The sequence below is a fragment of the Colobus angolensis genome, unplaced genomic scaffold, assembly GCF_000951035.1.
Source record: "Colobus angolensis palliatus isolate OR3802 unplaced genomic scaffold, Cang.pa_1.0 Scaffold16, whole genome shotgun sequence".
Taxonomy (NCBI): domain Eukaryota; kingdom Metazoa; phylum Chordata; class Mammalia; order Primates; family Cercopithecidae; genus Colobus; species Colobus angolensis.
In genome coordinates this window covers 22,378,422-22,401,253 of record NW_012114710.1, presented here as the reverse complement: position 1 = coordinate 22,401,253, position 22,832 = coordinate 22,378,422, and the positions used below count along the sequence as shown (strand labels likewise).

The 22,832-nt window shown below is 37.7% G+C and overlaps 1 protein-coding gene across 3 annotated transcripts in view; it reads left to right on the top strand.

Moving 5' to 3' along the window:
- Positions 1–442: 442 nt before the first annotated feature.
- Positions 443–22,832, top strand: part of CRISPLD1 (cysteine-rich secretory protein LCCL domain containing 1) — a 46,298-nt gene continuing 23,908 nt past the window's right edge. For 2 of the 3 annotated variants that reach the window (XM_011937173.1, XM_011937174.1), the window contains exon 1: positions 15,208–15,459. Coding sequence is in view for 1 of the 3 variants with exons in the window: in XM_011937172.1 (XP_011792562.1) it covers positions 450–891; positions 1,900–2,219 (762 nt within the window). In the remaining 2 variants the exon portion in view is untranslated. Of the gene's footprint in view, positions 892–1,899; positions 2,220–15,207; positions 15,460–22,832 lie in introns of those variants that run through there. The other variant, XM_011937172.1, reaches the window with a different exon arrangement.

Sequence of the window (22,832 nt, the reverse complement as noted above, 5' to 3'; positions counted from 1 at the left end):
AAAAGGAAAAGACTTTCTTTCTCCATTTCGTCCCCTATTTCCCCCCTTTGTGCCTGCAAGATTGAAGGTGTTAACCCCATCCCCCACCCACTCCATGCTCTCTGGGGCAGCCCCCTCCTCTGTAAGGACCCTGAAAGGCATTTCAGCATATCAGCAGAAAGGAACTGAGTGGGAGGAGGATCTCTGAATGCAGGGGAGCTGGCAGGGTTGACGGGGTTTGGGGCCCTCCTTGCACACATCTCCCACGGGGGGACCAGACCTTCCGGGCTCGGGTATCGGGAGCCCAAAGCACGCCTACAAAGGCCGAGCGCCCTGGCTTCGCTGCGTCCCAGAGAAGCAGGGCGGGCTGCTTCTCGCGGCTCTGGCGGGCCTCTGGCCAAGGCTGGCTGGAGGTGGGGGTGGGCGAGGAGGGGCGCTGAAGTCACGTGCCTGCGCTGGGGCCGCAATAAATGCTCTGGAGCGCGAGGGAGCCACGAAAGCGCTCGCCGCCTGGTTCTGCGCGCACCAGCTGCACCCAGCGAGAGCAAGAGGTCGCCTCCAGCCTCCGCCGCCGAGCCTTGCTCGTGTCCCCGCCCGTCGCTCCTGCAGATAATGCTCAGAGACTCTGGGGCGCCCACCCTGGCAAACTAACGAAGCAGCTCCCTTGTCACCCCAACTGCAGGTCTGATTTTGGACGCTTTGCCTGCCACTTCTTCCAGGTTGAGGGAGCCGCAGAGGCGGAGGCTCGCGTATTCCTGCAGTCAGAGCCCACGTCGCCCCCCGGACGCGCGGTGCTCGGCCCCTTCCCGAGCGGGGCTCTCGGTCTGCGGTCCGGTGTGAAGGCTCTGGGCGGCTGCAGAGGCCGGCCGTCCGGTTTGGCTGAGCTCTGCCAGGAAACTTCACACTGGAGAGGTAAGGGCGATTCTAAAACGCATCGCTGGGTCGTCAAGCTGCCACCCTTTCCTATCTCCCTTTTCCTTCTTTAACTGCATTAAAAAAAAAAAAAAAAAAAAAAAAAGCCTACTAGTACAGAGTGGTTAGGCTCGAGGGGTGGGTGGGCTACTCGGAAAGCAGCGACGATAGAGATTAGCGGGAGCTCCAGTTCTTGTAAGTGACTGTGTTGGTTTCACCTCCTTTCTCTGTCGCGCGCTTTCCATTTGAATTCAGAGAACAGTGTGTGCCTTCACACTTGAGAGGAAAAGCTCTCAAGTTGCCGGGGAGCTGCTGACTTCTTCGGGTGCAGGCCACAGATTAGTCACAAACTTTCCAGGAAATACTGAGTTCTTGACCTGAGCCTGAATAAGAAGAAACTTACCCCAGGGACCCAAACCGTTCATTTGCAGTAGTTCACGGGGCCCCCTAGATTTACTCTTGGGTGCATATATGAATAGCCTTTTGTATTTCTTTGAAACATTCACTCTCAATTTTAGAATGCTGTGGACGTTTTGAGTGTCTGTGCAACAGACATGGGCCACTGGAATAATTCCAAATAAAATATTAACACCTTAAAACTCTTCACAGAGAAACATGAACCTCTAGATTGAAATCAAACGTTCTAGGTAGATATAACATCTTTTGCAGAATATATGTAATGTATAGCCACTTAAAGTCTTGCAATTCACATAGTATTTTCAAACTTTGACTCTTCTAGGCTACTTTTGCCTTTTACTTTTGGCCTCAGGGGTATTATCTTGGATAATACAGTTTTCTATTTTGTGGAAACTGCATTGTGAAAAGTCCTCTGGAATAAAAAAAAATGGGTTGGAGATAAGTTATTTCAAAATATGGGTGTCCATTTTCTGTTGTTAAATAGATAGATCAAACTGACACACTTCCTTTTTAACTATTGTTTTGCTCGTGTTATTAGAAAATTCATATCTGCCGGTATTTTCATCTTAATCACATGACATGTCGTTATAGCCAAAAGGAGTGGAAGAGCCTGTCTTGGAGATTTTCCTGGGGAAATCCTGAGGTCATTCATTATGAAGTGTACCGCGCGGGAGTGGCTCAGAGTAACCACAGTGCTATTCATGGCTAGAGCAATTCCAGCCATGGTGGTTCCTAATGCCACTTTATTGGAGAAACTTTTGGAAAAGTACATGGATGAGGATGGTGCGTGGTGGACAGCCAAACAACGAGGGAAAAGGGCCATCACAGACAATGACATGCAGAGTATTTTGGACCTTCATAATAAATTACGAAGTCAGGTGTATCCAACAGCTTCTAATATGGAGTATATGGTAAGGACGTTTTTCAAGTGGTATGTACAAAAGAACTGTTTATTCATGCTTCCAGTCAGCAGTCCTCATGCTGTTCTTTACTCTTTAATCATTTGTTTTATATGAAGATTTTATATGTTTTGAGAAAAGATTTTCTTTGAGGGTATTTTCCTCTGCGTATTCATTTGTGAATAATGTTCCTCTTGTTTCTAAGAGCTCTTGACATTTCAGAGTAGGACTAAATGCCTTTAGATGCAACGTTCCTACTAAGTGCTGTAAATTCTACTCTTACCAGGAAGGTTAATATAGTGAAAATGGAAAACAGCTGGTATATTTGCTGTTAATTGACTTAACTGAAAATTTACTTCCTAATTCCTGATAGAACCTTTTTATGAATGGTGGATCTGAAAATGGACTAATAATTGGAAGAAACTTTCTGGATTGCTGGTATATATAGTTTCTAATGGGTCTTTGTTTCTTATAAACATGTAAATGACATTGTAAAAGATACATTTTTATGGTTGCTTTATGTTAAACAGTGCTTTGGCAATGGCTTTTTTCTCCCCTTGGATTTATTATTTGTGAACTTGAAGCATGAAAATAAGCCTGGGCAAAGGATTAATTTAAAATATACAACTTATCCTTAACAACCTTATGTTTACTCTGAGTACATTTGTAACTTTAAGGGACAGAATTACTTCTTTAAGACTACTAGCATGTAACTTATGAGTATACTACCATTTCATACCCTAAACATTTAGAAAACTTCAAAAATCAGTTATTATATTCCTTCCATGAATGAGGAATGCACTAGCAAAGCCTGATAACAAATAGTTGTTGGTGATGGCAAAACTTACCTAACAAACGTTGGAAATGGCATTTTCATTGCAGTTAATTTTCATACATTAGTTTTTTTCTGCATTTACCTTAGTTTTGGTGGATATTCTTTATTTGGATAATTTTCATGAAGCATGGAACTTCTGAGTTCCTATTGCCCATTATAAAGTATGGCATTACACTATTTTAACTTTTACCAGAAAAAAATCATTTTACCCTGGCCGGGCGCGGTGGCTCAAGCCTGTAATCCCAGCACTTTGGGAGGCCGAGAGGGGCAGATCACGAGGTCAGGAGATCGAGACCATCCTGGCTAACACGGTGAAACCCCGTCTCTACTAAAAATACAAAAAACTAGCCGGGCAAGGTGGCGGGCGCCTGTAGTCCCAGCTACTCGGGAGGCTGAGGCAGGAGAATGGCGTGAACCCGGGAGGCGGAGCTTGCAGTGAGCTGAGATCCGGCCACTGCACTCCAGCCTGGGCGGCAGAGCGAGACTCCGCCTCAAAAAAAAAAAAAAAAAAAAATTATTTTACCCTAAAGAAAGTAGGTGGCACTCAAGAGAACTAATCAGGGATTAAAAATTGAGACTCAGGAATGAGGCTGTCTGGATTAAACTTCTGGCACTGACACCCTATAGCTATGTGACATTGGGCATTTGCTAATTTCTCTCTACTTCAATTCCCTGGTGTCTAGCATTATATACTCACCTCAAAGGATTATTGTGAAGATAAAAGGAGATAACTTGGACACAGTTTAGCTCATTATCAAACATACTTCAAGATCTCAGTAAATGTTACCAAGACATGTATAACTAACTTTATGTTTCCTTATATGGTTTAAATATAATATCTAAGGAAATTGCCAGCTCTTCTCAAAATACTGTGCAGGACATGACATCTGTCATGTCTCATATTTCTGCTTCTTGTATAGTGTTTGTCTAAAGTGAAAAATTCTATGATTTCTTCATCCCTGAGACTTCAAACAGAGTGGCCAGTTCTGGAGCCTTTCCAACTAGGCTACTGAATGCTTATTCCATGTGAATAGGTATTCAGCTGCTTTTTACTTAAGGAAGAACTTGGGAGTTCAAACCCACAAAATGCAATCTGAGAATATTTGTGTGTGTTTTAAGTGATACGGAAATCATGGAAGAACAGTTCTGTGTCGTTCTCATGTCTGGCTTCCAAAAAAAAATAATAACTGCCTATTGTATGATATCTGGTCTTGGATGTTTATATGAGTTTCTTTTTAGTTTCACTGGTTTCAGTCTGTCCTTGAAATGTAGATTCAGAAACCAGCCAGGGTTTATGTTGTGTTGCCCTTAGATACTATTAGCACTGGAACTGTGTCTTGGCCATGAACTGGTCTGCAGAGAAGTGCATTGCCCAACTGTAATACACATTTTCTAGAGTACACATTTAAGGTGAAGTCTAAAATACTATTTTATTTGAAATACTGTTGATTTAGGCATTTTATAACAATGTAAATGAGATGTAGATCATTCTTATGAAAATCCAATTTATTCAAATCGTTACTTAAAATGTATTTATTCTGAGAAAACAAACCTTTAAACTGGCTAAAGGGCTATTTCCTGTAAAATCTGCAATGTCCTATGATAAGTACTACTGGTTTTGGGCCCTTATACCCTATGTGTCTGTCATTTCATGTTAAATGTTTGAATAACAAGTTACCTTATTTATACTTGGTGCATATTTTAGTTAACTCTTTGTCCTTAAACCTATGGGAGCCAGGCCGTATCCAGACATTATTAATGTTACATTTCTACCCCTACTCTTTTACTCATTTAACTTTTAGGGTTAAAAATTGAGTCTGGGCTGGATGTAGTGGTTCACGCCTGTAATTCCAACACTTGAGGGTGGAGGTGGGAGGATCACCTGAGGTCAGGAGTTCTAGACCAGCCTGGCCAACATGGTGAAACCCCATCTCTACTAAAAATACAAAAAATTAGCCAAGCATGGTGGCATGCACCGGTAATTCCAGCTACTTGAGAGGTTGAGGCGCCGGAAACGCTTGAACCCGGGAGGGGAACATTGTAGTGAGCTGAGATCACGCCACCACACTCCAGCCTGGGTGACAGAGTGAGACAGTGCCTTAAAACAAACAAGCAAGCAAACAAACAAGCAAAAAACTTGAGTCTGGAAAGTTTATTTTCTTTTAAAGAGCTTTAGGTGTTGATTGAGAATAAAGAAATAGACTCATTTGAAAATTTGCTTGTAAGCAAGGACAAAGAATTCTTTGTTCACGTCTGCGAGTAATGCCAGAGGAGCACAGAACAAATGGAACATTTCTAATTTTGAGTGCTAATCAGTGGAGGAGATGAGGTATATATTGTTTCTGAAGGTGGTCAGAAACGTGAATCGTAGGAAAGAGTTGGGGGTATATGTCAATTAGAGGAAGAGGAAGAGAAAAATGCAGGGTGGCAGGAATTGGCAGGCTGGTTGTAGGGAACTGGAAGCAGATTAAGTTCATGGAAGCAGATTAGTTGATGAAAGCACAGACCTTGTGGCAGAGTCAGGATGGGGAGAAATAAGTTATTGGTGATAGAAACCAGTAATCCTAAGGAAGGAGATTACCTACATTTAATTTGGGGTAAATGGAGAAACTGGAACTTTTAGGTCATTCAGTGATACTGTTGCTGAAGTGGCAGTGGGTTTTGGAGGAAAAAGTATTGGCTTTGGACCTAGATTTCAGCAGGTTCACATTTTGCTTCTGCTGCTTATTGGCACGTGAACCCTGATAGTCAGCAAGCATTTTAGGCATTGTTCTTCTCATTGGCAAAATAAATGAAAGGATATAAACTTTATATGTTTATTGGCCATTTTTATGTTTTGCTTTTTTTTTTTTTTTTTTGGAAAAATGTCTGTTCATGTCCTTTGCACACTTTTTAGTGGGGTTGTTTTTTTCTCATTGAGTTGAGTTCCTTATAGATTCCAGATACCAGTCCTTTGTCAGATGCATAGTTTACAAATATTCTCTTCCATTCTATAGGTTGTCTGTTTACTCTGTGGTTATTTCTTGCTGTGCAGAAACTTTTGACTTTAAGCACCATTGGTCTATTTTTGTGTTAGTTGCATTTGCTTTTGAGGTGTTTGTCATAAATTATTTGCCTAGGCCAATGTCTAGAAGAGTTTTCCCTGGGTTTTCTTGTATAGTTTTTATAGTTTCAGGTCTTACATGTAAATATTTAATTCATAAAACATGCAATATCACTCAGCCATAAAAAAGAATGAAATCATGTCTTTTGCAGCAATGTGAATGGGACTGGAGATCATTATCTTAAGTGAAATAACTCAGGAACAGAAAGTCAAATCCCGTATGTTCTCACTTACATGTGGGAGTTTAAATACTATGTGCACATGGATATAGGAAGTGAATTAATAAACGCTGGAGACTTGGAAAGGTGGCAAGGGTGGCAAGAGATGAGAAATTATGTAATGTGTATGTTACATTATATAATATATGTAATCATGTAATGTGTATATTGTACACTATTTGGGTGGTAGTTACACTAAAAGTGCAGACTTCATCACTACACAATATATCAATGTAACAAAACTGCACTTACACTCCTTAAGTCTATTAAAAAAAAAAAAAAGAATACAAACCTGACAGGTTGTAATGAGATAAGACATTTGCTACTGTGGAACAGCTTTGCTTTCTTCAAGCATTTGCATTATGTGTTTTAAGACTGCATTGCTTGGTTCTTCCATGTTCCCATGCTCCCATCCTACACATCTCTGAAAAGTTTGTTTCCCAAGTTTTCACTTCTGTCCTTTTCCCTTTCTACAGGGACTTCTGTACTCCTTTGACTTTAAATATCCTGTATTTGTGGCTCCATATTCTGTATCTCCAGCTGACAGCGCTGTCTTTGAGCTTCATTTGAGCTTCGTTTTTGTATTTCCTACTGCCTATTGGACCATCTCCATGTAATATTACTACACAGACATAATACTGCACACTGCAAGTGTCAAAAAACAAAACAAAACAAAAAAAACAAAAATAAAACCTGCCTTATCCTTTTCCTCCACCCTCACCTGCCAGCCTCTTTGTTGATGATGAATATTACTAACATCTTCTCAGTACTTTCTAAGAAACATATAAAAAAAAAAAGCCCCAGAAAATTGGTCACATCCTTAACTTTTTACCACACATTTCCATATATCATACACACACAAACATCAATACACCATTACTTGCCAAATTGTGTAGATTCTGTCTCAAATGTCTTTTAAATCCCTCTCTTCTATTTCATTCTAATCTTTGCTCTTTTCATACCTACACTGGTACCACAGCTTCCCACCCAGCAGACTATACCAGTCTGTTCTGTTCCTCCTTTCTTTTTTTTTTTTTGAGTCTAAATCTCGCTCTGTCTGCCAGACTGAAGGGCAGTGGCACAATCTCAGCTCAGTGCAACCTCCGCCTCCAAAGTGTAAGCGATTCTCCTGCTTCAGCCTCCCAGGTAGCTAAGATTACAGGTGCACATCACCATTCCCAGCTAATTTTTATATTTTTAATAGAGATGGAGTTTCACCATATTGGGCAGGCTGGTCTCAAACTCCTAGTCAGAAGTGATCTGCCCACCTTCGCCTCCAACAGTGCTGGCATGAGCCAGCATGAGTTACAGGCATGAGCCACCATGCCAGTCTTTGTACCTACTTTATTTCTAATTTAGCTCACTGTCCTCACCATTGGTAAAGGTGACTTTTCCTTCAAACCAGTCTGTGCTGATTGCTTAGTTGCACAACAGTTCTGTTGACTTCTGGCTGCTCACAATTTAAAGCCCACCATGATTAGCTTATAAATGGAAGCATGTTGTCCAATCTGCCCCAGAGTGGTCAACTCCCTTCTGTTTATTTGAACCTGTGTTCCCATTTAATTACTCAGTGTTCTTGAAGATGGGCATACCTCCTCATGCCCTCGTGCTGGGCTGGAGTGCAGTGGCACTGTCTTGGCTTATTGCATGTCTGCCTCTCAGGCTCAAGAGATTCTCCTGCCTCAGCCTCCTGAGTAGCTGGGATTGCGGGCGTGTGTCACTTCGCCTGGCTAATTTTTGTATTTTTAGTAAAGATGGGGTTTCACTATGTTGGCTAGGCTGGTCTCGAACTTGTGACCTTAGGTGATCCACCCGCCTCAACCTCCCAAAGTGCTGGACAGGTGTGAGCCACCGGGCGCGACTACAAACTCTTACTTTTCCCTCAAAACAGCGTAAACTTTGTCTTCCCTATAAAGCTCCCTCTGGTCTCGCCATTCCACTGCTGCATTCCTATTTATTTAAGCCTATTTATAGTATTAAAGCCTATTTTTTTTGCAGTGAAATATCATACTTGTTTTCCTTTCTAAGACTGAATTACTAGAAGGATAAGTATCATACATTATTTATCTTTACAACTAAGCTTGGTGAATAGAAGGACTACTCAGTAAACATTTGTTGATAGAATATTGTTGCTCAGTAAATACTTGTTGAATGAGGGGATGGATGGATGAATAGGTAAGATTATATGAAACAAATATGGAGGACAGGTAAGACAGAGAAATTAAAATAATAAAAGTTCTGGAAGGTAGAATGTCACCAAAACCAGAGATATCGATGTGGGAAATTGGAAACACTTGAGAAAAAGGTATAAATGCTTCAAATAATTCAGGATTTTTTCCCTAGTTTTTCAAATTTTCATGAGCTGCTAAAAATCGTTGTATAACATAGAGCTACTAAACTGTTAGTAAATGTGTTGAAATGTGGAATTTAAATAATAAAACAGATTAATGAGTCTTTACCCCTTATTGCATATTTTTAACATAGTCTGTAAAGTATTATAGATGAAGTTCAAAATAGTTTGTTACTATACAAAGTGTACCTAAGTGTAGAATGTACTTCAGCAACCAGGGAGGGCAGGTGACCTAAAAAGGACACATGGGTCAACTATGTAAACTGTTTCTTGCTGTTATTGCTGTTTCCCTGTGTTTGAGAAGTGTTGGCAGACACTGTGCTGGGGAGTTGATTGCTATGCATGCCTCCTCTCCCCTCATGTATTGGAGAGGCTATGGGCAGAACCTTCACATGAGTGACACTTTTCTAACTGTAAAATGAAACACATCTGAATACTTCTCCTTTCGCTAGTGAACCAGAACCCAAGGGCCAAATAACTGCTGGTACTTTCAGTCCTGGGTGTATGTTGATGCAAACAATGTCTTGGTTTCAATTGGTTACTTATGTTCTTTCTAAGGCCATGCTTAAAATTAGAAATTATGTTTTGTTTTTTTCCTTCTGTGCTTCAGTACAGAAGATAACTCCAGAAACTGGACATGGGACAACCTAGTTTGTTGAACAAGGTAATGCTAATCTGGAATATGCAAAAGTGATCTTTAGCTTGTGAATTGCTTCATTTACTCTCATAAATTCACATTTTCTAACATATTTGCTATCAGCGATATATGTCCAGAATAAATGCAGATAAAGAAATGATGGCCTTATGACTTACTTACCCATAGCTTGTGTCCTAATCTTGGTACAAGTGCCAGGAATTCATTGCAATAAATATTTTATTGCAGTTAAGGTTTAATGGCAGTTAAGGTTACTACAATTCTTGAATCCTAAAATAATAGTTTTCTCTCTGTATACTGTTGCTTGACTGGTCATTCTCAAAAATGAAATATTTTTATATCTTTGACATACGGTATCTACATATACCTAAAGGTATATGAAATTTCTGTTTATTTAAAGAATATCATTATTACTTAAAATTACTAAAGTTCCCTTATTCTGAATTTAAAATAGCTTATTTAATTTTCCTAAAGTGTTTTTGCTTTAATAGTAGTATTGAGATACAATAAAGTTGTTTTAAGTATCATTGTCTACAGAATTTTAAAGTTTACAAAACCTTATTTTGAATATTTTTAAGACTTCGAACTTTAAAGTGAGTGTATTTTTCTTTTTGAAGATTGCACCATAGATGACAATACCTATAGAAAGAAAAGTGACATTACAACCCAGTTCTATTCTCCCTTAAATATTAGCAACATATCTACGGGTTTAGAAAGACAAGAGAAGAAAAGTAGTTTCAATAGGAGAATGGAACATCCAGAGCCTGAGATATGCCACAACATTTTGGAATTGTACTTTTATTCATTCCTTTATTCAGCAAGTATTGGGAGTTTACTAAATCCCAGGCACTATCTAGGGTCCTAGTATAAACAGAACAAACATTCTTCCTTGCATGGAATAGATGCAAGTCTCCAGACAGCCAGGGTGCCCACGTGGCAGACAGAGGGAGTATGAGAAGTGTGGTAGGAGATGAGGTTACAGATTTAATTGGGGAAGAGATGCAGATCATCGTAAGAACTCTTTCTTTTAGCTGAGTGATAAGAAGCCATCTGAGGCATTTCAACATATGAATAGCATGATCTTCCTTACATTTAATCAGAATCATTCTGGGTTTGTTGAGAACATACTTTAGGCAGTGCGAAGAGGAGCACAGCTGTGAACAGGAAGACAAGGCAATTGCAGTAATCGTACAATAGTTGATGGTGGCTAGGAGTGGGGTGACAGCCATGAAGGTAGTAAGAAATGGAAAGAGTATGAATATAAATCCCTATGTGATCATAAAATTAATCTTGGAAAATTCAAGGAGGCCTTGTTGCAAGATGAATGAAATTGACTTGGCTGGCCAGCCAGCCAGTAGGCTGGGATTTCCTGCATTTGATGCAAGATCTAAATCCATCCAAGCCTTGGCTGCCGTGTTTTGAAAACTGATGGCAGTTTCCCCTCTGGTTTGAATATCAGTGGAGAAGATTCTGGATCCTTCAACTTGCAAGGACTTCTGGAATGGTTGCAGAGATTCCAGAAATCACTGGTTACTCATTTTACCCACACAATTTCAAGAGATTAGAGGAGGCGGAACCCAACCTCTGTCTCCTCCCTTCCTGGGATAGATACGCCTGCTGTTTCCTCACCTAGTCTGCCTTCCCTCTCAAAACTCAGTCTCCTTCCTCCCTCCATAAAAACAGAAGATGAGAACTTTTGCATGAGAAGTGCAACAGGAAATTGTCTAGTTTCTGCCCAGCAATCACTAATAATTGCACTATCATGGGAATGTCTTTGGGATTTTATTTCATTTTGGCAGACTGATTTGGCATATGGGGTATAGCTGTACAGTTTGTGCCATTAGATCTTGGAAGCATTGTAGTTGTTATTTTTTCTAAGATGGGGAAGAATATGGATAGACCAGTTTTAGGTAGAGAAAGTTGGGGCTCAGTTTGAGACATATTCAAATTGAGATTTAGCTTAGATATCCAAATGAATGTGTCAAGTATGCCACTAGATACAAAACAGTTAATATATGGAGGCCAATCTTGAACATGAAATTAGGACTCACCATCATTTAGATGGTATTTAAACTCATGAGGAGAGATGAGATCGTCAAGGGAATGAGTATAGATACAGATGTTCAAGACATGAGTTCTTGACACACTTTAAAGTGTAGAGGTAGGGAAGATGAGAAGGAAAAACACAAAGAAAATTGAGAATTAGGAAGAAAACCAGAAGAACATGATGGCCTGGAATTCAAATGAAGAAAAACAGAAAGGGTGATCAGCTCTGTCAAATGCTGCTTATAAAGCTCAAGTAAAATGCAGATATGACAATTTTACAACATATTTGACAATATAGAGGCTACTGAAATCTGATAATACAGTTTGGATGAAGTCATAGTGGTTCAAGACTGGTTCAAGAATGGGATCAGAAATATTATTCATTACTTATTTATCAAACATGCAATATCTCCTATGGGTCAGGTGATACCCACAGTCTTTTGTTTTGAGTCAGGGTCTCTGTCCCCTAGGCTGGAGTGCTGTAGGCACAATCACAGCACACTGCAGCCTTGACCTCCAGGGCTCAAGCTATCCTTCCACTTCAGCCTCCTGAGTAGCTGAGAGTATAGCAATGTGTCACCAAGCCCAGCTGATACACAATCTTAACTCTCTTCCAGCCTAAAGTTTTCAACTTCGTTTTAGAATAGATAATTCAATCTGGGAACGTATCTCAAATTTTATGACAATAAATAGGAAAATGTAATTTATTTGCATAATTTTTGCACTTTACTGAATGCCTTTATTTAACTATGGAAATATAATAATCATATAGTCACACTTAAGAGTTACCTTTAGTTCAGGAAAATTCTCTCTTTGCTATTGTTCAGGCTATGCTCTCTCACGTATTCCTTACAGGAATTTATACACCAAATCATTGCACATGGCTTTAAAATTTAAATTCTCATATTTTTAATGATTTTTACTAACTCAAAGCCAAGTCTTTATAAAAATGGCTATGAGTCGTTGCTTTATTTATATATGCATAAATATACATATGTTATATTTATACATGCACATACATCATGGAGGATGTTTATACATGTATGCATATATAATACATGTATAGGTATGATATTTAGTTTACAGGAAGAAAAATGTGAAAATTCAAGTGGTAATGAATTATCTGGTGAAGATATTACAGTATTTATGTCTAACCATGTTCTTATTTTCCTAAATATTTGTTGCCTTCATAATTTTAAAAAGCTGCTTGTAAGGCTTTTATAATTGATTAAAGTGATTTGTTATTATTGATAAATTTACGTTTAAAAAGGCATTTAAATCAACAAATATTGATTGAGCGCTTATGTGACAGACGCTGTTCTTAATGCTGAGGAATGCATTAGTTTATAAAGCGTTTGACAAGTTAATGAAAATAAGCAGAGTGAGGTGATAGAGAATGAGGGAGGTGGAGCTAATCCTATTGGGTAGTTGGAGAAGGCGTTTCTGAATTGGTGAATTACAAGGAGTCAGCTAAGGAAAGATACAGAGACCCATCATTCTAGGCAGGAGAAATACTAGGCACAAAGTCTTCAAGTCAGGAATAGGTTGGAATTTAACAAAGAAGGACTATGAGACTGAATTTTATTCCATAACAGGGTAAGTATTAGAAAATAAGGTAGACATAAAAGCATGGGCCAGAATCTTTTTGTTTTTTTTGAGACAGGGTCTTGCTCTGACACCCAGGCTGTATGTAGTGCAGTGGCATAGTCATGACTCACTGCAGCATCAAACTCCTGGGCCCAAGCAGTCCTCCAGCTCAGCCTCCTGAGTAGCTGAAACTACGGGCACATACCACCACACCCAGCTAATTTTTAAATTTTTTGTAGAGATTGGTCTTGCCGTGTTTCCCAGGCTGGTCTTGAACTCCTGGGCTCAAGTCATCTTCCTGCCTCGGCCTCCTGAAGTGCAGGGATTATAGGCGAGAGCCACTGTGCCTGGTCCGAGAATCCTTTTTGGCCTTTTAGGTGAATAAAACTTTCTGTTTTATTTTGAATTTTTTTTTTTTTTGAGATGGAGCCAGCGCAGTGGCTCATGCCTGTAATCCCAGCACTTTGGTTGCTGAGGTGGGTGGATCATCTGAGGTCAGGAGTTCGAGACCAGTCAGACCAACATGGTGAAATGCCATCTCTATTAAAAATAGAAAAATTAGCCAGGTGTGATGATGCCTGCCTGTAGTCTCAGCTACTTGGAAGGCTGAGGCAGGAGAATCGCTTGAACCTGGGAGACGGAGATTTTAGTGAGCCGAGATCATGCCACTGCACTGCAGCCTGGGTGACAGAGAGACTCCATCTCAAAAAAAAAAAAAAAAAAGTAAAGTTCAGAGATTTAATAGCAGCGAAGAAGTTTACTATATTATTTCAAGGTATTGACAAGAATCAGAGATTTAAAGTAATAATTTCTTCTCTGATTTGCCATTGGTCACACCACTCTATCCAGCCACTTTACGTGGTGTCACCTGCTCGCCCTTTGGAGACATTTGACTAGGCAACATCTAGAGATTAGAAAGAGATAATCAAAGACATGTTAGTAATGGGTTAATTTTTTAAGTACTCAGATATTAGATAATATGAGTCTAGTACAGATACATATCAGATAGCTTATTTGGGGTTCATATTGCAATTGAATGTTAAATACATATGGTTGTACAGGAATCTAAATTATGAAAATTATGGAACTGTTGACCCAAATATGTTACTTGGATTACCAGGTTATTAAACTGGCTAAAAATAAGAAGCTGAAACTGATCTGGCGAAGCTTACTTTTTTCTTCTTTTGACTTGTTAACAGAATCAGTAAGGTGTGATTAAGTCAACTACTTACACATACATGCTTATTGGGAAAAAGACAGCAGATTTTCTATATTGGCAGCTCATAAACCTCAAAGGCAAACATTCGAAAAAGGACACAGTCTATTTAGTAAGCCATGCATGCTTTATATTTTAAGTTTTAAGCCAAAACATGTTTTGAAAATAGCAGAATATTAAAGATAGAAAGCATATTTTTGTCATGGCAAAGCAAGTAGGTATGATTTTGGGGGGTAGAAATAAGGGGTGCTTTTGTCTAATAGTACTCAAACTTTAATATGCATATGAATCCCCTGAGAATCTTGTTAAAATATATATTTTGATTCAATAGGTCTGGGTACCCCAATATTCTGCATTTCTAACAAACCCCCAGGTGATGTGGTGGCTGCTGTTCTAGCAACCTCATTTTAAGTAGAAGGCTTTATCCTTCCTGGAGGAAGTGAGGTTTAAATTGGGACATGAATAATTGTAAAATGCAGGTTCTTTATTTTCTCCCTCCTCAACTATCACATCCTCCTCCCTTTTTTTTTTTTTTTTTTTTTTTTTTTTTTTTTATGTAAGGTAGTGACTGTAACTGTTAAGGCAGGAAAATTGAATTTCTTTTTCATTTTTTTTTTTTTTTACAAAGTACTTATAATGCATAATGTTGGAGAAGTTTGAACAATAAGATTCTCTCCTCTAAGGCCTAATGTTGAAGTCAGTCTAATTGGAGGAGAAATGGAAAATGAATCTCAAAGTTAGTTAATGGCACAATTCTGCTGGATAGTGAAAAGTGAAATACAGCCACTGACAGAATAAACCTTAAAGACCATATGAGTAAGAAGGGAGGAAGTAGAATTTCAGCTGGGTAAGCATGAGGGGTTGGAGGGCAGCAACTAGATAAAAGGATAATGAGCTATTAGGCAAGACCAGGAGTGAACATGGGACTTAGTGTTTCTAGAATGTCCCCTGTATGTTGTTGCAAGTCAAACAATACAATGTAACCACCAAAATGCTGGACAATCTGGTAAAGGGGCTGCTGGTAATAAAACATAAAACTATATCTTATACTTGCTCAAGACATGTTAAATCCGTATCTGAAATAATGAATGAGATCAGATGTTGTCCAGAGAAGGAAAATCAAAATGAAAAAAAGTGTTGAGGGAGGGGCAGCTCTTGAATGAAGATGGAATAAGAACATGGGAACTCCTGTGTGGAAAGAAAAGGTCAAGAGGTCTGCTAAATCAAGGGTACTGTGAATAAGTGAGTACAACCTGAACAAATACAAAGCAGTGCTATTTCACATGAACATCTACCATGTTATTCCATATGCCTTGAGATTTTTGATGCTGAACGGATCTTGCCAAGCCTGCTCCCCTTTGCAGATGTGAGAATGCCTATCGCCCTCCTTGTTTTCTTTGTAATGAATTTCTACTTCCTTTAAGATTCACTTAGAGCCTAACCTGCTTTTGTCTAAACCCTCCATACAGAACTAGGTGCCTCCCAGACCCAGTTCCCTGGCTTCCATAGCCTCCTTTACATGCCTCTGCTTGCAGTGTTTACATCCTTGTCTCTTTCTCTAGCCTCACATTCCTTTGTAGGAAGGGACTGTGCCATGGTAATCTTTGCATTCCCCAGTTGTGTGGCTGACACATGCCCTAAGCTCAGTTTGTGTTAGCCGGAAGGAAAACAAAATGGGATGAATGAAAAAAATGAAAAGATGATGAGATTTTCAACAACAATTTAAAGTGGACAGAATGAAAAGGATTTAATTCTGTCTTGACAAAATAGTTTTATTAGAAAATTGCAAAAACATTCTTTTTAGTGAAAGCTTTTCTCTAAAATGTTTTACATAATTACATATCATTGCAAGCTTGATGTGATATGTACATATCGTTTTACATATCCTGATGTACTCTATTGAAAAATGTAAAATTATGTAAAACATAATAAAAATTAAAGTTATATAAAACAATTTTATATATTTTAAACATGAATTTATGCAAAAATAATTTTATATAAAACAATTTTATATAAAACAAAATTTTATGTTTTTAAGTAGAATAGTTTTTGGCTTAGGGCAAACTCATTCATTTTGGGTTAGTGCAAACTCATTTAGTAAACATGACAGGTGGCTAAATTATCACTGGATTTCAGTGACTTTCTGAGTTACACTGGGTTTCTGACGTCTCTGTCTCATGATTTGGGGCTGGTCAGAAGCCCTCTGAAGTTCAGGATAGGATCTTCCAGGAGATACAGTGATCGGAATGCCAAAACTCTTGATGAATTGTTTTCAAGATGTAAGTCACAGTATGGGAGAAAGTACAAATTAATATATTTTACACTGCATATAAATCATGAAGAATTTCAGAATAAAGCAGTGATGAGTAAAGCTTCTTAGAAGAGGTATGTTTTGAAATAGTATTTGGTAGAGGTTACCATTATTGTGTGGAAGGGAATATGGTGAGACCCTCATCAGTAAGGGATTGTTGTGAAAATATGTGTCCAGCTGATTCAATGGGGAGGAAATGGCTGTCACAATCTGTGTGAATTGATCTAAGCCTCAATTATGGAGATATTTAGGCTTGGTCAGATTTTCCCAAATGGTGGAAACAACCTTGTTCTGTCAAGTGTGAATCATGGCAGACTTGAGCAGCATAGCACTGTTCCGTTGTCTTATCTGCTTCTTATGATGAAGCATTTTATTTGAGGTAATATGGCAGTATTAGTCTGACCTTTTAAAGTGAAACATCTATTACAAATTATTTCCAAACTTTGAGTTTCTTGACCTTTCTTGACCTAAAAAATGTTTTTTATATATAATGTATGTATGTTAGTGTCACCTGAACTTCAGGGGTACTTGGAGACTTCAGTTGGAAATGAATCTCAGAAAGATTTCTTTTTAACTAAGGTCTTAAATTAGCTAATTCTTAAGAATTTGCAGCAAAGCTAGGAGTAACTTACTCCAACTTTTGTTTTGTAATTCGTGTTGTCTTAAACATGAATTATAAGATTGTTTACTCTCTCGTTGGAGCTTTAGATAGCAGTGATTATCTTATTTTTCAATCATTCAAAATTTTGAATTTTAATTTCTCTCTTACTCATACAAATACCGGTAATGTTCCAAATGTGAAGAGACGGGCTATGTTAATTACAGCAAATCAAACAGATTCTCATAGGAACAGGGGAAGAAGAGAGCATTCATTAAGATCTAGTATGTGTCAGGTAACAGGTTGTTAGGCAGTTTGCTAATCAAAATTCTGTGGAAGATTTTTATTTTCAAATATTTGTTTCTCAACAGGAAACAAATGCCACAATAACTAGGGTTCGACAGTAAAAAATAATAATAATAATAATGAAGGGCCTATATGCAGAGTTGTGGGCAGGATTAAGGCAAGCCATGGGGTGTGGCAGGGTGCCCAGGCTTTTGTGGTCCTGACACAGGCTGGTGAAGACAGGTGCCTGGAAGCAGGGTCGTGTGAGAGGACCCGGTCACCATTGCGGTGAGGCCTAGAGGACTCAGAGGGGCAACGCATTCTGAAATTCACCTCCCACCCTCGGAATTCCTGTTTGTGTGTTTTGTTGGCCAAATCTAACCAGAAGCCAGGGAGCAGGAGAGCCTGAGGTAACTCAGTATGTGGAGCTATCTTGTGAAGACATAGTACTTGGCAGTAAGGGGCTGAGCTGACTCTGTGGGGTAAATGAATATTTAGCACCATCTTCTTTCTCAGAGTTTTAAATAAGGACTTTTGAAAACCATTCTTTAAAAAATCATCCTTTTAGTCATTGTTTTAATATTGAGGAAAATAATGCTATAGTCATATTCCTGAGGAATGTCTAAAAATCTGATTGAGGATGCTATGGTTCCTAAACCAGCTTTGAGCTTCATGGCATTCATGGAAAATAGGAAACTGTATGTTGTTTGTAGCTCTCACTGCCTGTTTGCAGGCACAGCAATTTATCATTCTTGAGGCAAGAATTATTAGTGGAAACTTATCACAGAATTCTTAATATAGCAATATAGAGACACCGAGCAATGTAACATAGCCGTTTCATTAAAAGTATATAAATATACATTTGAATGTTTCTTGTATTAGTCATCTTTGGTTTAAATTGAAGTTTGGATGTCAAATTGTAGATTTCAGTTTCTATGTCTCCATAAACTTTCTTCTTTTGTCCAAGAAGTTTTTCACTTGTTAGATCTTTTTTTTATTTCACTTTGAAAATTTGGTGTCCCTACATAAATACACAAAAGCAATTATTTTTTATTTACTTTCAAAACCTAAGTTATGGTTATTTTGATATTTGAATATGAAACATAAACTAATTAATTCATAAGTAGATACTGGAGAGGGATTTTTTAATGAGTTTTCCTATCATGCATTTTTATAGACTCGACTTTTAGATCAATCCTGCATCTATATAAAATTTACTGGGTTATGAATAAACTGAACACAGATGTTTATTCTTATAAAATGGCCTAATGTCTATAGATGCAGACTTAAAGATCAAGAAGTAAAGAATATGTATAGATCAAGACTTAAAGTACCATCAATTATATGAGACATTTGCAATTACTAAAGGATTTTCTTGATAAGTGAGGTAGGTAAGGTGTGGTCAAACTTGGGGAGGGGGACCTTGACAGTGAGATGAGATGAGCTTAATCAGTAGAAATTCTATAGAAAATGTAAGGATTGTAATTCTGTAGAAAATTAATGGCTTTGCTGTCCCACAAAGACAGTAAGCCCTATGTCACTATGTCATGCATCTGATGTTATGTTCAATATGATATCTGTATATATTGATACAGTGGGTTTAATTGAAATAATCTTGTGAGTATATCTGCATATTACATTTCCATTACAAAAGATATTTTCATTTTAATAAAATATAGAGGAGTTTTCTAAATTGTTAGGGTGGGTGCTATTTTTTTAAGGTTTTAAGCCTTTGTTTTAGATTTTAAGTGAAACACTGCCACACATGCCTCACATCTCTCAATTTGCAGGAGACCCTAATTTGTGCATTGCCTTAAGGTAATGCTTCTTTCTCAGTAGTTGGCAAAGTCACTGTGCCCTGTAACATAAGTGTTTCCTTTGAAATCTGAGCCTCGTGCATTTTCCCTATAACTACAAAGTCTATTCAGAATGGGTGAAGCACACTTAAAATACCTGAAGTAATTGAATTGTAAGGAATGCAATACAGCTGCTTGCCATAGTGCATTTAATACCAGATGATTTAGTCACAAAAGCATCTCACACTCTTTCCGCACAGATTTATTTACTTATTTATTTCATTGATGTCTGTTTGGGAGAAAATTATGTAGCTTTACAGATGTTATAATGAGTCATTATATTTGGAGTTTGATGTATTCTGAACTGTCCAATGTGTTATTTTCTTAGAATAACGAACTATTGGGATATCTTGGAAGTCAGGTTATTGCTGTAGTTAGGATCACATTGACAACTTACTCTATCAGATTCTTGGATTGTAGTTTCTGATTTAAAAAGGAAAACAAAAGATTTGGGGAGGGATTGAATTAAGATGGATGATTTACAAACCTGTTTTATTTCAGAAGTGGTAGCATAGCAAGACTTATATTTTAAAGCAGTATTTTTAAAAAGATAATTCTGTATGCCTTTGATTTTCTCAAATCACTTCTGAATTCATGAGCTGCTTGAAAAATTCTGGTATTCCTGATAGCTGTGCAAAAAATTATATTTAGAAGTCTGTGCTTTATTTCAAATATTTTAGCATCATATTTTCAGTACTAAACTGAAGAAAGGCCTGGTTTTAAATTTTCATTAAGATTATCTTCTTATTCAAGTAAATGGAAAGTTTTATTGAAGGTTCTCTGTTGCATTTATCTGTTATGGACAATATTAAACCAAATACTTCGAAACAATTGAGCTCTGCTGTCGTGGGCTCGTAATTAGAAAATCTGAAATCTCCTTGGTTATCACAAAACCGCTTCTCAAACGGCTGTTTGAAAACAGCCTTTGCTTCTTAGGTAATAGAGATGCTCTTCATTGCCATCTTAATTGTCATCAGATGCCTTTGTCACCAGAAATAGTATTTTACAGCTAATTCTTACGGGACACTACAAGCAATACAGGATGTCATCTAAGAGAGCATGAAGTACAGACAATGGAATTGGAAAGCTAAGTCTTTTCCATTTAAGTACGAAAGAATTTGGAAAGACTTATTTCAGCTCCGTAATGTTAGAGATAAGGAAATAGAAACCAAACTTGATGTAATCAAAGATACAAGTTTGGAAATAAACAATTTAAATGGGAAAGAGAACTCTTCCAGGGTGTTCCATGTATTTTATGGTTTGAGTTATTTGAACAATGCAAACTTTTGTCTCTGTCTGTATAATAAAAGAAGAAGAAAATTGATCACGAATGCCCTTGACTTATATAGGTCCAGAACACACAGCACTAAAGAAGGGGTATTTCAGCACCATTGGAAACTAAAGCATAATTCTATCATTACTTCTGTCAGCCCTTGACTGTGCAGAACTGGGATAGGTAGGATTAGAGATGTTGGAGTGCTTTTCTGGGTTAAGCATGTACACTTATGTGTCTCAAAAGAAGGACGTTTGGGGAATTTATTGTTCAAAACTTATTGCAAATGCTAAGAGACCGTTTTAAAAATAATTCTATCATTATTTTCAGCTTTCACTAGTGGAAAGGTAAGACTTTAGAGCCTCCAGCCTAGATCTGGACTTCCAGCATAACTGCCTTTGCAATGCTCTAAGAAGGAACAACTTTCAGATGTAGTTGGGAAATAGAGTTGTTTTCATTTTTGCACACCTCAAGTGTATAGAAATGAGTACCCAACTACTCATTTTATAGAGAAATGGTAATTGTAGTGTGGTTTGACTTTAAATTAGTGCTGGGTGAATAGTTTAGAAGAAGAAAAAAGAAGCTCTTTAGGCTATCTTGATTTAATTTGCAAACCTGATTTTAAATAGAAATGTATAGAGACTAACCTACATTTAATGGGGTGGGTATAACTTATTGGCAGTTTTAAACCATGAAATATGTTGTAGCTTTAAAAAATATGTACCATGCTTATTGTTAAGTCATGGTAGAATTTCTTTCAATAAGTTTTTAAGACTTGATTTGTATTATTGAACTTGACCTAAACAGCTATGCTTTATTCGATTCTATGAATAATTACTTTTAATCACTAATATTAATATTGATAAAGAACTAAATTTTGGTTGCATGCCCCTCTGCTTCAGCACTTATATTAAAAATGTATGCCCTTATTTTAGCAATATTATAGTTTATTCAGTATACTTTTCCCACTATTTTTAATGGATTAAATAAAATCATAAGTCATACCTTAAATACAGCTTATGCATTGTATATATTCAACATTGAATTTTAGTCCTCAAAGTGATCTGAGTTACCTTCTATTTCAGCTAACAAATTTACAAATAAGAACAATTAGCTCAAAGTATTTGAATGATATGTTTTACGTTTTATTCTGATTTCTATACAACAGAAATATAAGCAAACTTGAAACACTTAGATACACTGTAGTGTATTAAACTAGTGTGGAACTAGTTGTATATCTTTTCTAAAAATGATCCATTTTCAATTTCATAGGGAAAACTGACACCTAAGATTGTAGAATCATATGTGAAACAAGAGTAAATTGAACTTGAGTAGAGGCCATAAGGATTCTTTTAAGAGCTCAGCTGAATGGTCCTCACTTGAGGTGTGTGACGATTGTCCTGACTTAGGTTGCCATCATCTGAGGGCTCGCAAACTCACAGGTCACATGCCTTGGCTGGAAAAACTCACATCTCTGGAGTATTGTCTGCATCTCTCTCTGTGGTCTCTCCGTATTTTCTTTCCAGCTATCTACTCATGGTAACTGGACTCCTAATTCATTGGCTTAGGTCTATCATGATGTGTCTTAACAGGAAAAACAAACAAAAAACAGAAGCCTTCTTTCCTAACCCAGCTACCCAAAGTCTCCCAGCCTCTTTGTGTTTACTAGAAGTGAGTCACTATGTAACTTAAATTCAAGGGGAGAGTGGGGAATTCAACTCCACCTTTGGTGGAAAGGGCATTTTAAAACCATCACAATAGTTTCAAAGCAATTATTTTTAGCCTTCTAGGAACTGTTTCTGTTTTTTCCTATTTTCTGGCTACTCTTTGAATATGAGATTGATATATTAAAAAAAAAAAAACCCTACAGGTAAGTATAGTTATATCGTGTGTATAACTAGAGAACGCTGCAAGAATCTAATTTCCTGGATTGCAGATAATAATTTGTCCCTTAAAGACAACCTGTGTCTTTAGGGAACTCCACCTGGAAACCTGCTTGCTTTTGAGAGACAATTACTTCTCCAACTTTCTAGATACAAAAGGAAATCAACATTTTGCCCATTTTCTGGGACTTCAGCCAAATTCATTGTTTCTTACCTAATTCTTCTTTGGACAAATAGTGACCACAACTTGAATTATACTTTTGTATAATAAACATTATGTATAATTATAAAATTAGGTCAAAGTTAAATGGTAAAGTTTAATAATATGCCCATAATTGGCAAATAAAGTGCTTACCTGATAATATTTGTTTACAGCATTTGTTTCTGATGTCCATATCTTAAAACCAGT